This window comes from Scardinius erythrophthalmus, assembly GCF_964197995.2.
Source record: "Scardinius erythrophthalmus genome assembly, chromosome: 4".
Classification (NCBI taxonomy): domain Eukaryota; kingdom Metazoa; phylum Chordata; class Actinopteri; order Cypriniformes; family Leuciscidae; genus Scardinius; species Scardinius erythrophthalmus.
The window spans coordinates 25,945,405-25,964,988 of NC_138224.1; the positions used below are offsets into that span (position 1 = coordinate 25,945,405).

General features: G+C 36.4%; 1 protein-coding gene across 2 annotated transcripts; it reads right to left on the reverse strand.

The window, feature by feature from the left end:
- Positions 1–5,665: 5,665 nt before the first annotated feature.
- LOC308690153 (uncharacterized protein) lies at positions 5,666–19,238 on the reverse strand. 2 transcript variants are annotated; one of them, XM_081364457.1, is made up of 10 exons: positions 19,140–19,238; positions 18,323–18,438; positions 17,471–17,536; positions 17,279–17,359; positions 15,946–15,999; positions 15,114–15,179; positions 14,922–15,002; positions 12,601–12,654; positions 11,190–11,288; positions 5,666–7,814 (listed from the first exon to the last, which is right to left on the reverse strand). In XM_081364457.1, exons 2-9 carry the CDS (start codon positions 18,356–18,358, stop codon positions 11,274–11,276), a joined length of 453 nt encoding a protein of 150 aa, XP_081220583.1. In that variant the 5' UTR covers positions 18,359–18,438; positions 19,140–19,238; the 3' UTR covers positions 5,666–7,814; positions 11,190–11,273. The 2 variants fall into 2 exon arrangements, with proteins under 2 accessions (XP_081220583.1, XP_081220584.1); XM_081364458.1 differs by lacking the exon at positions 19,140–19,238 and having other exon boundaries at positions 7,186–7,814; positions 18,323–18,496.
- Positions 19,239–19,584: the final 346 nt, after the last annotated feature.

The window sequence follows — 19,584 nt, forward strand, 5'->3', positions numbered from 1 at the left end:
ATTACTTATTCTAACCCTACCAGTCCACTAATACTCTACTAACACTAATGAGAGTTTACTTTACACACTCTGACTCTCACAAGCGAGTTAGTGGACATGCAGGTGCAACACTACTATAGTCAACAACCAAATTATGACTTTAAAACATTAAAAAGGCGTAATTGACAAAAAGTCGAAATGATGACTTAAAAAGTTGAAATTATGACTATGCGTCATAATTATGAGATGAAAAGTTGAAATCGTACTAAATTGAAATTATGATAAAGTATTCCATAGTGAAATTTTCTGAATTCAATATAATTGTATTTGTGAAAATGATTCAGTACTGAATCTTCAAGAAACTGCTTGTTTCTGCAGTTCGTGTAGGCCTCTAAGACTAAAAATGATTATTGATGAACTTGAATAACTTGAATTTTGTTGGCAATGTAAAAAAAATTGTCTTCCCATACCGGGAGTCGAACCCGGGCAGCCTGGATGAAAACCAGGAATCCTAACCGCTAGACCATATGGGAGGCGTTGATACTGCCCCCGCCACATTTGAAAGGCTGCACTGTACGGTACAATATAATGCTGGATCATAGTTATGCCGAGCCACAGGAGAAGTTTTAATTAAATTCAAATTTAATTTATCGGTATGTAAATAAATATCGGGATAGCTTTTATCTAGGAATCTACTTTCTTCTCGACGGGTAAGTCAAAGGTACGGTCTATTGCTCGGTTGTGTAAATCATTATATAGAACGGTAGAACATGTACGGTAGAACATGTAACAAGTACATCATAACGGTAGAACATGTACAATTAAACTCGATGAAGCGCTATCGGAAGACACGTTGTCATAGATTCTTGGCACATTTACCAAAGTTGAAAAAAAAACGAGTAGATGGGAGAACCACAATGGGAGAAATCTTTAACAAAAAGGCCTGCAAAATCGAAGAGGTCAAAGGGCATGCTTCCTGATATAGCTCTCCCCAAAGTCTGTTCATGCGACCACCATCAACAAATGTTTGAAACTTCTACATATATTTTGAGTAGATGGCCGGTGGTATATTCTCAGTAAAGGGTTTCACCCTAGTTCGGGAGATACAAGTAAAAATGATCTTATACGATGGGTGATTTTTACTTATCACACATTGCATCTCTCAAATTGTGTGATGATTTTCCAAATGATACAACTTTGTCTAAATAAGAGCAATGTAAAGTCTTCGGATTTCTTAAAAACATTGTGACAAACTTTGACAACATGTTTCATGTTGTATGGACAAAAGATCTAAGATCTCAAGTTTTTGGACAGACGCTGCTTAGTAACAATAATACATAAATCTTCTAAGAAGATATGATTTTAAAGATTTGATTTAAACTTTTAAATGAATTTAGTATAAAACTCTAGATATGCTCTGAAACCCAGACTAGACTTATTGTGACATTGTCCCCCGAGACTCATTTTTTTATCTCAGAGTTTATCTCTGGAGGATTTTTTTGTTTTGTTTTGTTCTGTTTATGACAACTTAAACTATTTGCTTTTTTGGATCGTTTTTATCATTGCATAAAGAACTACTTTGCCTCTCTGGAATGTAAGGTGTTTTTATTTAGCTAAAACTTTGTTTACATTTTGAAAATGTAGTTTTCTGTGATGGTCGTGTTTAGGTGTACGGGATAGCTATGGAAAGCCCCACCATAAAAGTTGAAACCCCCAGATGGACAAAAAATGCTGGTTGAATCTTTTTCATATAAATGAGATTTAAGACGACCAAGTACAGTTTTTGAACAGACATTGTTTAATAACAATTATACTTTAGGCCACCTTTAAGCAAAAAATAATTGATATCATATAAGTCTTCTAAAAGATAAATAGAAGATGAGTATGTATTGAAACTTTAAAGATTTAATTTAATCAATCTTTTAAAATATCTAATGCAAACTTTTTAAGGTTATGCTTTTAGATGAGAGAGAGAACCACTCTGTTATTTTGTATTATATTATATTATTTTAGATTATATAATTTATATTATATAAATTATATAAAAGGATAGAATATAAAGAATATAATGTTTTATGTAATTTTTATCTAAAACTAAAACAATTGGTTTCAGCAGATATTTTTTATATACTTATAAAGAACAGAATGTTTTTTAACTTTAGTTAGTGTGAGATAGACTTCACAGTGTCACTGTTACCTCTGGAAATGGAAGGAGGGGATGTCAGAATGCAGCATAGACACACAGACACACGCGCGCCCCCGTCGGCCTGCTGACAGACACGAGCGAGGGCCTCTGTTTGAGAGACTTTTTTATACATTTTTTTATACATTACATTTACATTTTATAAAGATATCATTTAAACTTTGAAATAAATTTAGCCCTAACACAATGTCTCATTCTGATCGCTGAATAAACCCTAGGAGTCAGAGACGCTGGTGTGAGAGAGAACCACTCTGTGATTTATAGCTCTCAACAGCTTCTTGAACACATAAGTTCAAGAATCGTAACTCTCTAAACATGTGAGATGAATTTTATTCTTTTTACAAGCATTTCAGTAGATTTCTAGCAAGGTATTTATTTTATATTATTTTTGTGAAATTTAAAACATTATTATCACTTTCACTGTGCTCAGGAATGCGAAGGAGCAGAGTCAGGAAAAAAACAATCTTCTCTATTACAACTGCAGTCTCATTCATAGGATGTATGGACATCTATATGTTATGAAACAAATATTTTTTTAAAAAGATATCATTTAAACTTTGAAATTAATTTACCCCCAACACAGCATTCAAAATGTCTCATCCCATCACTGAATACACCCCTCTGAGACGCTGGTGTGAGAGAGAACCACTCTGTGATTTATGTCTTTAAGAGCTTCTTGAACTTGTAAGTTCAAGAGTTGTAACTCTAAACATGTAAGATGAATTTTATTTATTCATCTAAAATAATTGGTTTCAGTATATTTTTATAACCATTTTATTTATACACTTTTAAGGAACAGTATGTTTTTCAACTTTTGTTAGTGTGATATTAGGAAACCCCTTCCTCACTTTCACCGTGCTCTGGTATGCGAAGGAGAGGGGTCAGAGCTCACATGTGAAGGGGTACTTTTACAGGTATGTTTTTTCAACTTTAATTGTTTTGTATCCTCTATATTATTTAACCTCTTAACCGTTGCCAGTGCGCCCGCGCACTGAAGCGTTTTTTTTTTTTATTTAGTTCAAAGTTACTATCAGATTTAATGTTATACCTTGACAAATTATACATCATTAAAAAGATATAAGACTCAAGTTTCAGTATTTGACCACTATTGTATTCTGAGAAACTTATAGCGACAGTTATTTCTTAATTTCTGTCAGGAGTTATGAAATGAAAAAATGAGTCGATACCTTTAATATGAATTATGCGCGTCAGCCGGTTTCATTCATAAAAAAAACTCCGTGCTGTCGTCATGACAGCGATTCACAAAACAACGTCCCTCAGGGCTTTTAGCTCAAAAATGTGCAGATTTGGAGAAATATTGATAGATTCTCATAGGTTTACATCAGATTTCTATTGACAGGAATAATATTTATTGAATTTATACCCAAATGCGTCGATGTAATCTTTATGAGCGTTTGGCACTCTTATTCACTGTGTTTTCAATTCATACCAATAGCCTGAGGGTGCTATATGCACAATAATAATCCATATATAGAACATGAAGAAGAGCCATAATCATGTGACATTCCAGGACGTCACTGATACACACACAGCTAACAGAGAGATCGCTGTTGCATGCAGATAAAGATGTTTTGAAGACAATAAACATGATTGCAATGATATTTGAGTTACCTGTGTTTTTCAAGCCATGCCAGGTATTTTCATAATAATAGATTATATTTATAATGTAATGCTAATCTATATAGACCACCATTGTGCAGAATATGATCAAATAGTATATTTTCTGTCTGATTTTTTTTTATCTGATGCCAAATTAGATCACATAAGATTATTTAAAACACTTCACTTGCTTTTAAAGTAAGTTTGGAGCACAAACATGGTTTTAATCTCATAAATTGTCATGTATTGATGGTGTGCTAAGCTAACATGCTAGCTAGCTCTAGGTGCTTCTATCTTGAAAAAAATGTAACTAAATACAGAGTTTTAGACTTATCATCTTCATATTTTAAATATAATATGGTCAGACATGTGGCTTTAGCTGCAGTGCATTTCTAGATTGCTACAGTGTCAACTTCAATTTTATTTTCATGAAGATGTTTCATGAAAAAAAATTCTAATAACTTTACAACACTTTAAAGCTATTTATAACAATTTTTTTCATTATGACAATAATTAATTCTACATTTACAATAAACTGCCAGGTGTCAGCTTTCAAATGAGATCATACTTGTGCTTTTAGTACAAAGGGTTCATGAACTGTATCCGTTTCAGTTTGGGTATGTCATTTCTGGGGATTTTTCAAAAGTGGGGTTGCAGCTTAACAGGATAAAGGATAGAAAGGATAGAATATAAAGGATAGAATGTTTTATGTAATTTTTATCTAAAACTAAAATAATTGGTTTTAGTAAGCTTTTTAAACGCTTTTAAAGGTATGTTTTTCAACTTTAGGTTAATTATTTTTGTGGACATCAATGGTATGGACATTGATGTGTTAATTTTAACTAAAACTAAATCTAAAACAAACATAATTGGTTTTAGTAAGCTTTTTAAACGCTTTTAAAGGTATGTTTTTCAACTTTAGGTTAATTATTTTTGTGGACATCAATGGTATGGACATTGATGTGTTAATTTTAACTAAAACTAAATCTAAAACAAACATAATTGGTTTTAGTAGCTTTTTATTTTATATACTTTTATTCATCTAAAATAATTGGTTTCAATATATTTTTATAACCATTTTATTTATACACTTTTAAATGATAGAATCTTTTTTCAACTTTAGTTAGTGTGATATTAGGAAACCCCTTCCTCACTTTCACCGTGCTCTGGTATGCGAAGGAGAGGGGTCAGAGCTCACATGTGAAGGGGCGCGCACAGACACACACACACACACACACACACACACACACACATACTTGTTTTTGTGGTATAGAAGGACACTGATGCCCAAACAAGTTTGGTGGTGGTATATGGGGACACCCCTTTCCCAATGCCCTACAGTGATGATACAAATATCAAAAATTTTGTTTTAATCTGCAGATCACAAATCTGACTTCAAATGTTCTATACACACAACAGAACAGAAAATATTACCATATGATATTTTGGTGGTACACAAGGACATTCCCGCCCATCCTAAAATGTTCCCGCCTATGACATAATTGTGATTTTTGGGGCCCGACTTGATTATGAGGACACTCTTTTTACAATACACTAAATATGTCATTTCAGTGGATTACAGGGACCAATGTGTTTTACTGGTACATGACCACACACACACACAAACCTGACAACACAGTGTATTACCAAGACTAAGGTGATTTAAGAGGACTGGATCTTAAACACAATACACAACTGCATAATCCAACATTATAAGGACGAGTGTGTTTAATGGTACATGCCCACACACAAACACAAACCTGACAACACGGTGTATTACCAAGACTAAGGTGATTTAAGAGTACCGGATCTCAAATACAATACACAAAACAACTTGCAACATTACAGGGACAGAGGTGTTTTAGAAGTGCTTTAATTATGACTTCAATAATATCATCATAAACATTGAGTTTTTTCAGTTTTACCATGTAATACAATCATCACATACCATTTTAAGGGGAAAGTGACATCCACAAACTTAAAAACATGGTCAATAAAACTTGCACAACTGTGTGATCTTTCAGAAAGCATACAGTATCATTACTGTTTTGACATATTAAAATGACAAGCAGATGAACCATTCAAAACTTCGAAAAGATTGACAAAACAGCCCTCGGAAACAGGCACAATTTAAAGACGTCATTAAACAGGCTTTGAAATGTATAAAATGAACTCACTCAACATGCAATAAATGCTGCAACATGTAGAGAAACCGACTTACAAGGGACGGTTTACCTAAAGACAATTCTGTTATTTCCAGAAAATGTAAACAGAATTGTCAAGTTTCAAAGCAGAATTACAGAGATAACAGGAAAAGTATTCAACAAAGTTAGTTTGGGCTGTACATCAGCTCTAGAAGAGTATAGTGTCATTAGAATACAACTATCATTGTAAGTACAAAAGCTCTCATGTGTTTAGAGATTACTAAAGCATGTATTATTCTGTACAGAGAATGAGAGTGAGGCAGAAATTGAAAACCCACGGAAAGGATCCTCAGCGGTCTTACACTGCTGGCATTCAGTCAGTGTGGCCAGTTTTCCTTTGGTTATACACTCACCTAAAGGATTATTAGGAACACCTGTTCAATTTCTCATTAATGCAATTATCTAATCAACCAATCACATGGCAGCTGCTTCAATGCATTTAGGGGTGTGGTCCTGGTCAAGACAATCTCCTGAACTCCAAACTGAATGTCAGAATGGGAAAGAAAGGTGATTTAAGCAATTTTGAGCGTGGCATGGTTGTTGGTGCTAGACGGGCCGGTCTGAGTATTTCACAATCTGCTCAGTTACTGGGATTTTCACGCACAACCATTTCTAGGGTTTACAAAGAATGGTGTGAAAAGGGAAAAGCATCCAGTATGCGGCAGTCCCGTGGGCGAAAATGCCTTGTTGATGCTAGAGGTCAGAGGAGAATGGGCCGACTGATTCAAGCTGATAGAAGAGCAACTTTGACTGAAATAACCACTCGTTACAACCGAAGTATGCAGCAAAGCATTTGTGAAGCCAGAACACGCACAACCTTGAGGCGGATGGGCTACAACAGCAGAAGACCCCACCGGGTACCACTCATCTCCACTACAAATAGGAAAAAGAGGCTACAATTTGCACGAGCTCACCAAAATTGGACAGTTGAAGACTGGAAAAATGTTGCCTGGTCTGATGAGTCTCGATTTCTGTTCAGACATTCAGATGGTAGAGTCAGAATTTGGCGTAAACAGAATGAGAACATGGATCCATCATGCCTTGTTACCACTGTGCAGGCTGGTGGTGGTGGTGTAATGGTGTGGGTGGTGTTTTCTTGGCACACTTTAGGCCCCTTAGTGCCAACTGGGCATCGTTTAAATGCCACGGCCTACCTGAGCATTGTTTCTGACCATGTCCATCCCTTTATGACCACCATGTACCCATCCTCTGATGGCTACTTCCAGCAGGATAATGCACCATGTCACAAAGCTCGAATCATTTTAAATTGGTTTCTTGAACATGACAATGAGTTCACTGTACTAAAATGGCCCCCACAGTCACCAGATCTCAACCCAATAGAGCATCTTTGGGATGTGGTGGAACGGGAGCTTCGTGCCCTGGATGTGCATCCCACAAATCTCCATCAACTGCAAAATGCTATCCTATCAATATGGGCCAACATTTCTAAAGAATGCTTTCAGCACCTTGTTGAATCAATGCCACGTAGAATTAAGGCAGTTCTGAAGGCGAAAGGGGGTCAAACACAGTATTACTATGGTGTTCCTAATAATCCTTTAGGTGAGTGTATGTGCCTTAAAATGTTCAATTACAGTTGTAACTTCAGCATTTGACCAGCACACTTTTTGTCCTTTCCACAAGGTTTTCAATTCCTGCCTCATGTTCATTCTCTGTACAGAAGAATACATGCTTTAGTAAACTCTAACTATATGAGAGCTCATGTACTTACAATGGTAGTCATATTCAGATTTAAACCTCAGGTACCTTGAGGAACTTCAGTGGTTTCTCGATAGGCATCTTCTGAACACCTGTAGGAAATCAGTTATAGACAGATCAGAAACTCAGATGTAACTCAAACCTGCATCTAGAACTTAAAACTGGTTATACATCTGATCTCTAAAAATTACATTTCAAATGACATTCAAAACATTATTCTGGAGATGGAATGTTGTGTTAAACATCTCCTTTTCAAAGTTTTTGACCAACATGAACATGATAAACTTATTGGTTTGGTACTGATTCCATTCATTTTGTTCTAGAAAAATTGTTATTTATAATAATATCTGATTATTGATAACTGATTTTTACAATTAATGGCAAAAGGAATGTTTAGAAATGTAATTTGATATTATCTACTGGCACACTATAGTATGATATATATATACATACACTATGAACAATTCTAAACGCTTTTGTTTTTGCCCCCATTTTTCATGAGCTGAACTAAAAGTTCTAAGACTTTTTCTATGTACACAAAAGGCCTATTTCTCTCAAATATTGTTCACAAATCTGTCTAAATCTGTGTTAGTGAGCACTTCTCCTTTGCCGAGATAATCCATCCACCTCACAGGTGTGGCATATCAAGATACTGATTAGACAGCATGATGATTGCACAGGTGTGCCTTAGGCTGTCCACAATAAAAGGCCACTCTAAAATGTGCAGTTTTGTGTGGTCTCAGGGGGTCTGGAAACAAGTCATTATCTGGTGTGACCATCATTTGCCTCACGCAGTGCAACACATCTCCTTCGCATAGAGTTGATCAGGTTGTTGATTGTGGCCTGTGGAATGTTGGTCCACTCCTCTTCAATGGCTGTGTTGGATATTGGCAGGACCTGGAACACGCTGTCGTATACGCCGATTCAGAGCATCCCAAACATGCTCAATGGGTGACATGTCCGTTAGTATGCTGGCCCTGCAAGAACTGGGATGTTTTCAGCTTCCAGGAATTGTGTACAGATCTTTGCAGAATAGGGCCGTGCATTATCATGCTGCAACATGAGGTGATGGTTGTGGATGAATGGCACAACAATGGGCCTTAGGATCTCATCACGGTATCTCTGTGCATTCAAAGTGCCATCAATAAAATGCACCTGCGTTGGTTGTCTATAACATACGCCTGCACATACCATAACCCCACCATGGGCCACTCGATTCCCAACGTTGACATCAGCAAACCGCTCACCCACATGACGCCATACACGCTGTCTACCATCTGCCCTGTACAGTGAAAACCGGTATTCATCCGTGAAGAGAACACCTCTCCAAAGTGCCAGACGCCATCGAATGTGAGCATTTGCCCACGCAGGTCGTTTACAACGACCAACTGCAGGTCGAGACCCCGATGAGGACGATGAGCATGCAGATGAGCTTCCCTGAGACGGTTTTTGACAGTTTGTGCAGAAATTCTTTGGTTATGCAAACCGATTGTTGCAGCAGCTGTCCGGGTGGCTGGCCTCAACGGTGTTGGAGGTGAAGATGCTGGATATGGAAGTCCTGGGCTGGTGTGGTTACACACGGTCTGCGGTTGTGAGGCCGGTTGGATGTACTGCCAAATTCTCTGAAAAGCCTTTGGAGACGGCTATGGTAGAGAAATGAACATTCAATTCACGGGCAACAGCAGGTGGACATTCCTGCTGTCAGCATGCCAATTGCACGCTCCCTCAAAACTTGCAACATCTGTGGCATTGTGCTGTGTGATAAAACTGCACATTTTAGAGTGGCCTTTTATTGTGGACAGCCTAAGGCACACCTGTGCAATAATCATGCTGTCTAATCAGTATCTTGATATGCCACACCTGTGAGATGGATGGATTAACTCGGCAAAGGAGAAGTGCTCACTAACACAGATTTAGACAGATTTGTGAACAATATTTGAGAGAAACAGGCCTTTTGGGTACATAGAAAAAGTCTTAGAACTTAGATCTATAATTTTGTTCAGTGAATATAACTGGCTTAAAACCATTTTTCTTTGGTGAAAATACTAACGTAAAATTGCACTACAATATATATTGGTTTAAAATAATAATAAACATGTTCATAAACACAAACTTGTTATGCTGGGTACACACCAAAAGATAATCAGGCTGATTTTGGGCTGATTTCCCCCTTCTGAAAATCCTAGCTGTGTCCCGATTATCTTGATGGTTATAGATTATCTTATCAGATTTTCCCTTGGTGTGAGGTGTGTTTAGAGTGTCCGAACCTGATCGGAAGAACGTCAGAGCCGACCTGATCGCGAATCGCAAATATTCAACATGTGGAATATTTACGATCAGAAATCCTGAAATGTGGGGGGAAGCCCGAGGACAAACACGCGCATGCTCTGGAGATTATCACGTGAAAGGAAACCATATCCAATCAGAAAGCGAGATGAAGGAAGACGGAAGCATAAGAAACGCAGTCATGGCGCAGCACAAACTGAAATTGATGTGGACAGCAGAGATGGAGGATCAGCTTGTTGATTTGTGGCGCAAATGTTTACACAACGTGTTGTGTAAAACATTTCCAAACACTATCATCCCAATTGCTTCCTGCATATCGTCCGCCATGCTTATTCTGAGGTCTCTAGAGTGTTAACAGTCGAGACTCTGGTTGCATGGTCTTTAGGGTTGGGTATCTAGAACCGGTTCCAAAATGCCAAAAACCGGGGATTCGATAAGTCGCGCACACTTCGATTCCGCTTATCGATTCCTTACTTTGGTGATGCTCACATGCGCGAGGTGAATGGCAGTGAGCATTTGTTTACAGTTGTATTGATCTGCCAGGACCTGCCTGCCGCACATGCGCTGTACGTTATATTTACGATGGCGGAGCGCAGCAGACTTTCGAAAGTTTGGTTAAGCTTTTCAAAAAAAGATGAAAATACAGCGAATTGTATCACATGCAAGAAAGACAAACTAGAGCCGCATAATTCTGGATAAAATGAGAACCAGTTTTGTTTAAAATAGAGATCATGAATAAATACATCAGACAATTAATACGAGTCGAGTCTATAATTCCTTAAAGTGTTATATATATATATATATATATATATATATATATATATATATGTACAGTATATTGTAAATTAAGATGCATTGTCACAGTTTTACTGGTAATAGCCTAAATGTAACAAGAATAAAAGGTAGAAAAAAGTATTTGCTCTCTTTTTTCTCTCCAATAAATATTGGAATCGAAACCAAGAATCGTTAAGAACCGGATTCGATAAGCAGAATCGGAATCGTTAAAATTTAAACGATACCCAACCCTAACGGTCTTTTCACATCATGGCACACCACACACTATATGAGCAAAACGGTTAAATCTAGGATTTTTTGTCCTCATGTTTGTGGTCCATCACATTTTGAAAATCTTATAAGATGTAAAATCTTTTGGTGTGTACCCATCATTAGTTGACACATACCAACATTACTGGAGACGCCTGCAGCTCCAGCAGGAACATCACCTTCAGAACCGCTTTCATCAGGATCACTGGCATCAGAGTCCGTCATACTGATCTCATCTTAAAGAAAAAGAGACATTTAAAACAAGAACATCTTCAGTTTAACCTGTATTGAGAAGTCATTTATGAAACATGACAAATGGCACCGTTTAATAATAATAATCATATTAATAACAACTATAATACTTCACTAAGATCACTATTATTAGAATTATCGCCTAGACAGTGATATACTAATACTGTCAATGAAAAATTAATATTTTATAATGAGTATATTATTTTACAATAAGAGGTTATAATACTTTCTTAATTTCTTCACTTAAGCTGTTATACTGGCAGAAACCTGCAGTTTAAGTGAAAACAGGTTTATAAACGCATCTTATTGAAAAATTGTATTACTACAAAAAATGTGGATATAATGCGAATGTGAAAATAGAGAGTAACTGGTGCTGGTTGCGTTCCCAAATGCATGTTAAACTTATGGCACATGCAGAGATGGAGTTCACTGCATTCATTCCCTGTGAAACGAGGCATGGAAAAAGCCAGATCATGAGCTGATCGAGCGAGCAAAGTGTGCTCTTCAGTTTGAAACACGCAGCACAACAGACTACAGACTTACTTTCTTATCGTCTTTTGCGATTTGATAAGGGCATTGAGCCATATTGTGCTTTTGATTTTAGTATGTTTGAGAGATGCTTTACCAAAGCAATTGCGCAAAACACAAAGACAATTTATGTTATTATGAGGCGTAAAAATATTTTCGGTTCTTTTGGTTCAAACTGTGGAGGGACAGATTAGACTGTGGTCGGTCACTAGAGTAAAGGTAATTAATGGTAACACTATGAATTTTACTCCTCCCAAAAATGCCAAATAATAAACAGGTGACAGCGTATTTTAGGCTATGTGACACGTTATAGTGAGATATGACAGCGCTTCTGCAACACGCATCACTGCAGATGAGTAGCTGAGGATCTCTTCAGCATGCTGATGCACAAAATACAAACTAAAAATAAATTAAAGTAAGTCGCAGATGCTCAACACACAGTCATCTTCATTAAAAGTAGTGAGAATAAATGATTTTACCAGTGCTGATGCTACTCTCTCTCCTATTGATCTTAAAATTAGCTGATGATACAAAAAATGCTGCTCATAGCGGTAGCTTTCGATGACGTGAACACCGTTAAATCTGATATAGCGCGGGAATTGAAGATCGGATTTATGTCCGTTTTGTGAAGACACATTTATGTGGCCAAGTGTAAATGGAATTGTTTTGACAATGAAATGACCAGGTGTAAAACAGCCCCAAAGATGATGTGAAAAAGTTCTTACTAGACTAGCATTTCCTAAAATGATGCAATGCTCTTTTTATTACCATCTCAACACAGTCTTGATCCTCCAATGATGATTGTTCCTTCTCAGGGCTCACCTGAAAGCAAGGCAAAGAAAGAAAAAATAAACATCTATTAGAGACAAAGGATTCAGAGATTCTCCAAATGAAGCAGCACAGATACTTGACTCCATTAACACTGACTGATCACTGTCATAAAACATAAAATTAAAACATTACATTATCAATGATATACTTGAGCAAAAGAAGGCTGATGACACCAAACTAATTCAGGTATGATGGGACATTTCAAACCACTCAGTATTAATACTGATCAAATTAATGAGATGAATAGTGACTTAAGATTTAAAACACTGTGACATAAGTTGTAATCAAGTATAAAGTTAAAACCCTATAAATATATGGTCATAACCAATCAGGGATGCATGAAAATAAATGCTCATTGATGTTATCGTTGTCAATCCGATAAGAAAATTAGGCCGCTATATTAACACTAATAAATAGTGGATTTCTTCCTTCAGCTTCAGATGTGCGCTGTTCACCGTGATGGTTTTGAAATGTTTGAATCACAAATCTGTGAAATCAGCGCATTGTTACAGGGAGAGTTCGCTTGTGGAATTGTAAGTTGTAATATTTTTTATTTTTGTTATATATCTGATTTATCTCATATAGGATGCATTTGGCTGAGTTAATGAGTGCTACAGTAAACACTTCACTGTAGGCCACACCGGTGGTCAGCAAAACATTAATTATGATTGGGACTGTCATATATACATAACACTATAATGAGCAAACTATTGCATTAAAAACGTCGTGAATTCTTTGGGTTTAGTTGCTGTGTTTCAGCGTGTTGTCCTGGGAGGAGCGCATCCACAACAGGAGTTTCACTATGTAATAGTTGATTACTATTAATAATAGCTCAAGTTAATCTGTGCATGATTTTGTGCAAGTATAAGTTGTAATATTGTGTTTATTTTGTATAAATATCTAATTTATCATATATAGGTTGTGTTCCGTTGAGCTAAAACCATCTAACAAAGCCTCAGGTTTAGGGGTGTTCCTTCAGCTCTTTAGGCCATTTCATTTTAAGTTTAATGTTGTCTAATAACATTTTAATTTCATTTGATTTATTATTATTATTATTATTATTAAGGCAATAGATGTTTTGGTAAAACTTCACAATACATATGTTATTGCATTAACTAACATGAACTAACAGAGAAAAACTTTTGTTAATGTGAGTTAATAAAATATGTGAGTTCATGTTAGTTCACAGTGCATTAAATTAACAGATACAACACTGGATCCTAAAATGTCTTGGAAAATGTTGAGATTAACGTTAAGTAAGATAAACATGAAGTAAATCATGTAGAAGTATTGTTCATTCATTGTTAGTTCATGTTAACTAATACTAACAAGATGAAACCTTTTTATAAAGTATTGCCATTTTTTTATAAAGAAAGTTGGAAATATGAATGTAAAATTTATTTTAGAAGCTAAGAAACCTTACACTGGTTCAAACTAGGCCACTACTGTATATGTTTGATTTATGTTGAAGTGTTTGGGACATTGGCTTTAAAGTCGGCATGAAATGGAAGTTGAGATTGTCATTTTTTCCTTGTTGTGATGTATATCCGAGTGAAACTGCTTCTGAAATTAGAAAAAAATGTAGGGCGGGGCTTGATTTCGTCCTTCGGGAATTGATTGGATCGTTGGAGGTTGGGCGTTGCAAACAAAATGGAGGCAGATTTGAATGCCAGTTTACATTCAGTTGTGGAGGATTTCTCTCCACCGGACTCCCCCACCGTTACCCTCACATGAAGGATTTTTTATTGAGGAGCCCAGCGACGAGAACAAGGACAAGCAGCTAAATTTTCAGGCAGGAATCAGACCATATTTATATGAGCCTCCCGCGAAACGAGACAAACACCGATAGCCGCACCCTCATGGGCTCTGGCCGCACCCTTTCGCCATGGCACATGACCAAAAGAGAAGAGAGGTCGTTTTCAAGGGGGGAGGGAAGGGTAATGTATTTGATTAAAGATTATAAGGGTACATGAATTTTGAAAAAATAATGAAGTGCACAGATAAATCATTTATAATAAACACTACAATATTACATATAAAAAGAAGATTTGTCAAATTTGATTTCATGCCGACTTTAAATGATGTGCGTTTCGTTTTTGTAATCAGGCTTTCAAAGTATATCAAATTTTGGATTTAGATTCATCGGCTAATATATCAGATATCGGCTTTCGAATATAAAGAATGATCAGTTATCGGCCCAAATGTTCATATCGCTGTATCCCTAATTTGATTTCCAAAAACAAAAAACAAAACAATACCTTCTGTACATCTCTGGCCTCTGACTGGGACGGGGACGGACTCTTCATTTCGAGAGTGGAGGGTTCAACCTCACTGAGAGTCTACAAAACATAACATTAGACATGAAACAGTGGTGTAAATGTGTGAACACTAGATCTCACAGATGTCTCTGCTTCGTTTGCTCGTTCTCTTCCAGCACAACTCTCACTTACCTTGTCTAGACCCACAGTCAGAGCAGCACAATCACTGCCTGATGACCACTGGCTCTTATGGCTCATCTGAAAATATGAAATTAAGCGTTACATACAGAAACACTTCACCTAAGAGTTTAAAAAAAGCATTATAAATGGAATATATAAAGGATAATGTACAGTCAGTCAGTAATTAATACAAAATAAACTGACAGGATAATAAGGGTCCTGATACACAGCTACCTATCAATAAATATTTGCACATGAAATACTGATTTGAGATAATATACAAGATTACAAAATAGTTAAAGTTTTCAAATCAATATTTAAATGCTACCACAAGGTAATGTTCACGGCTTTTATGCATCACATTACATGTGTTTTCATTACAGTGTGTCAGGTTGTGTGTAGCTTTACACCAGTTTTATGAGGACACCCTTTTATGAGGACATCATAAGAGCATGTTACTGATGTTTGACTTGACAGAAGAATCTCAGTGTGTTGTGTAAGTTTGACAGAATCCTGGTCTATGAGGACACAGTTTTATGAGGACATCATAAGAGCATGTTCCTGATGTTTGACTTTGACTGAGTGTGTTGTGTAAGTTTGACAGAATACTGGTCTATGAGGACACTAGATTTACTGGGACACTGGTAACTAGATACATTTGGACGGCACTGAGTTCAAGTGTGTGTATGTATGAGAGTGATACGAGACATTGCGCCTGTGCTAGATGTACAGTAAGTGATCGTGACTCACTTCTTACACACACAATCATAATTCAGTGACTGATAACTGTGGCAAATAATCTGTTTCTGAGGAAACAGAGTTATTACATTAACTTATTGGATACCTTTAGAGTTGCTGTATCTTGTTCAGGTTTCATCTGATTCTTCAGAGTTATCATCTGAAAAAAAAAGTAGTAAAAATATATAAAAAAGACAAATAAATAATAATTTTAGTATCACTTATTGAAAGCCAAACAGAGGTTGCTATTTTTTACCAACTTCTTCAATGATTATATTTAATCTGACAAGCACAAATAGTTTTCGCTATTGGTATTAGCCACAATGAGCTGTGAATTATGGGTTATCAGTATCGATCCTAATATTCCATATGTGTGTCCCGGTAAATCTAGTGTCCTCATAGACCAGGATTCTGTCAAACTTACACAACACACTGAGATTCTCCAGTCAAGTCAAACATCAGAACATTGCTCTTATGATGTCCTCATAAAACGGTGTCCTCATAAAACAGGTGTAAGACACACACACACTTGACACACTGTAATGAACATGCATGTAATGTGATGCATTAAAGTCATGAACATTAACTTGTAGGGCTGCACAATGTATTGCTTTATCATTCATACCCATCTGTGGTAGTGACATTGCAGTACAGGCCTCTGTGAAGTCAGGCTATGTAAAGACTCTGCCGTGTTATTTTACAGTTGATTACTCAAGTTCTGTACCTAAATGCTGTTAGACTTACCTGGAATATATGAGGCATTGTTTATTTCACATCTTTGTTCATTTTTTTTATCTCTGCTTGCAATTTATTATTTTCTATGCAGATGCAAACCCCTACAAAATCACACCTATCATTCTAGAATGATTAATTATTTCCAAATAGAGCTATTCAAGACATCTGGTGAAATTGCTTTTCATATTGAAAAACTTTTGTTAATGTGAGTTAATAAAATATGTGAGTTCATGTTCGTTCACAGTGCATTAAATTAACAGATACAACACTGGATCCTAAAATGTCTTGGAAAATGTTGAGATTAACGTTAAGATAAACGTTAAGTAAATCCTGTAGAAGTATTGTTCATTCATTGTTAGTACATGTTAACTAATACTAACAAGATGAAACCTTTTTGTAAAGTGTTGTCATTTTTTTATAAAGAAAGTTGGAAATATGAATGTAAAATTCATTTTAAAAGTTAAGGAATCTTACATTAGGCCACTGTACTATTATGTTTGATTTATGTTGAAGTGTTTGGGACATTGGCTTTAAATGATGTGCGTTTCGTTTTTGTAATCAGGCTTTCAAAGTATATCAAATTTTGGATTTAGATTCATCGGCTAATATATCAGATATCGGCTTTCGAATATAAAGAATGATCAGTTATCGGCCCAAATGTTCATATCGCTGTATCCCTAATTTAATTTCCAAAAAAACAATACCTTCTGTACATCTCTGGCTTCTGACTGGGACGGGGACGGACTCTTCATTTCGAGAGTGGAGGGTTCAACCTCACTGAGAGTCTACAAAACATAACATTAGACATGAAACAGTGGTGTAAATGTGTGAACACTAGATCTCACAGATGTCTCTGCTTCGTTTGCTCGTTCTCTTCCAGCACAACTCTCACTTACCTTGTCTAGACCCACAGTCAGAGCAGCACAATCACTGCCTGATGACCACTGGCTCTTATGGCTCATCTGAAAATATGAAATTAAGCGTTACATACAGAAACACTTCACCTAAGAGTTTAAAAAAAGCATTATAAATGGAATATATAAAGGATAATGTACAGTCAGTCAGTAATTAATACAAAATAAACTGACAGGATAATAAGGGTCCTGATACACAGCTACCTATCAATAAATATTTGCACATGAAATACTGATTTGAGATAATATACAAGATTACAAAGTTAAAGTTTTCAAATCAATATTTCAATATTTAAATGCTACCACAAGGTAATGTTCACGGCTTTTATGCATCACATTACATGTGTTTTCATTACAGTGTGTCAGGTTGTGTGTAGCTTTACACCAGTTTTATGAGGACACCCTTTTATGAGGACATCATAAGAGCATGTTACTGATGTTTGACTTGACAGAAGAATCTCAGTGTGTTGTGTAAGTTTGACAGAATCCTGGTCTATGAGGACACAGTTTTATGAGGACATCATAAGAGCATGTTCCTGATGTTTGACTTTGACTGAGTGTGTTGTGTAAGTTTGACAGAATACTGGTCTATGAGGACACTAGATTTACTGGGACACTGGTAACTAGATACATTTGGACGGCACTGAGTTCAAGTGTGTGTATGTATGAGAGTGATACGAGACATTGTGCCTGTGCTAGATGTACAGTAAGTGATCGTGACTCACTTCTTACACACACAATCATAATTCAGGGACTGATAACTGTGGCAAATAATCTGTTTCTGAGGAGCACTGGTCGCATGGCACTGCTTATGCATGGAAACCCTGAACTCACCTTTATAATGATTGCTGAATCTGCCCTGGAGCTCATCTGTGTCTGTAAACGGCATGTCCTCTTCCAGATCTTGATCTTCTCCTTCACTGACTCACTTCAGCCATCATCCCATGTGTCTGCGCGCATAGAAAAAGACTCTCACGACCATTGCATTTCATTTGACATATTATTCAAAAAGCTTGTTTTAAATAAATTGATCAATTATGGTAAACAGCATTCAAGTTATTTTAATACTTTATTATATGATATTTAAGGAATATGTTAATTGATAATAACTATTCATTCATAGATTTCATTCACAATTAATATTATAGGCAATAATAGTGACAGTATTAATAAGACTGAATCAAACAGAGTTCTAATAATATTCAGAGTAGCCTATATTTTATTATAGTCAGGAGTAATAAGAGCACATATTTGTGTCTTAATGTGTTTAAAGCAAGCATAACTGTAGTAATATTAACAGTAGCATATCAGGATACTGTACTGGGTGAAATAGCCTCCCCTTCACATACTGAAACGTTAGTCATGCCAACGCGTTATTATGATGGCTAGACTATTTTATGAGATCAGAAAAGGTAGCAGTTACAAATATAGTGCAATCGAAAACGAGTTTAAAATGACAAGCATCGCTGATTCCCTCATGTCAGTCTGTAAACAGAATCACTAACTTATAGGTCCGCTAGCACGGTTAGCATCACGCGCTAGCTGCTTTCTAACTGTAAAACGAGCAGCGAAGAGCATACAGAACATGCACAAACAAGCCAACCGGACCCACGTGCTATTAGAGAAGCAATTAAACAACATTATAACTTACCTTTTGGATAACAGTTGCCTTCATCAGGTCCACAGATGTCTTCTCAGGTGCAGAGTTTGTCCAGTCCAAACAGGAAATGACGTGACGACGAATGACTACACCTCTGATTACGTTGTACTTATCATAATATAAACGGGATTTTATTTATTTATTTATCATATATTTAATGCACAATTAATAAATTACAGGCAAAAATACTTAAATAATTAGTATTTTGCATTAGTTGCTACACATTTTAAAGCTGATTGAAGCTCCGCCCACTGGCGCCATCTTGTTTTCGCGATCTCCCGCCTACCGGTACCGATCTGACCAATCACTAAAGCTGATTGAAGCTCCGCCCATTGGCGCCATCTTGTTTTCGCGATTTCCCGCCTAGCGGTATCGATCTGACCAATCACAGGCCCCAAATAATACACTTGTGTGAAAGATGCAAATTTTTGATGAC

Coding starts and splice junctions, on each gene's coding strand:
- LOC308690153 (XM_081364457.1), bottom strand. CDS start 18,358: ATGAGCTCCAGGGCAGATTCAGCAATCATTATAAAG. Junction 17,537..18,322: donor ATTCAGCAATCATTATAAAG/GTGAGTTCAGGG, acceptor TCATATTTTCAG/ATGAGCCATAAGAGCCAGTG. Junction 16,000..17,278: donor AAGCCAGAGATGTACAGAAG/GTATTGTTTTTT, acceptor TTTTTTTTTCAG/ATGATAACTCTGAAGAATCA.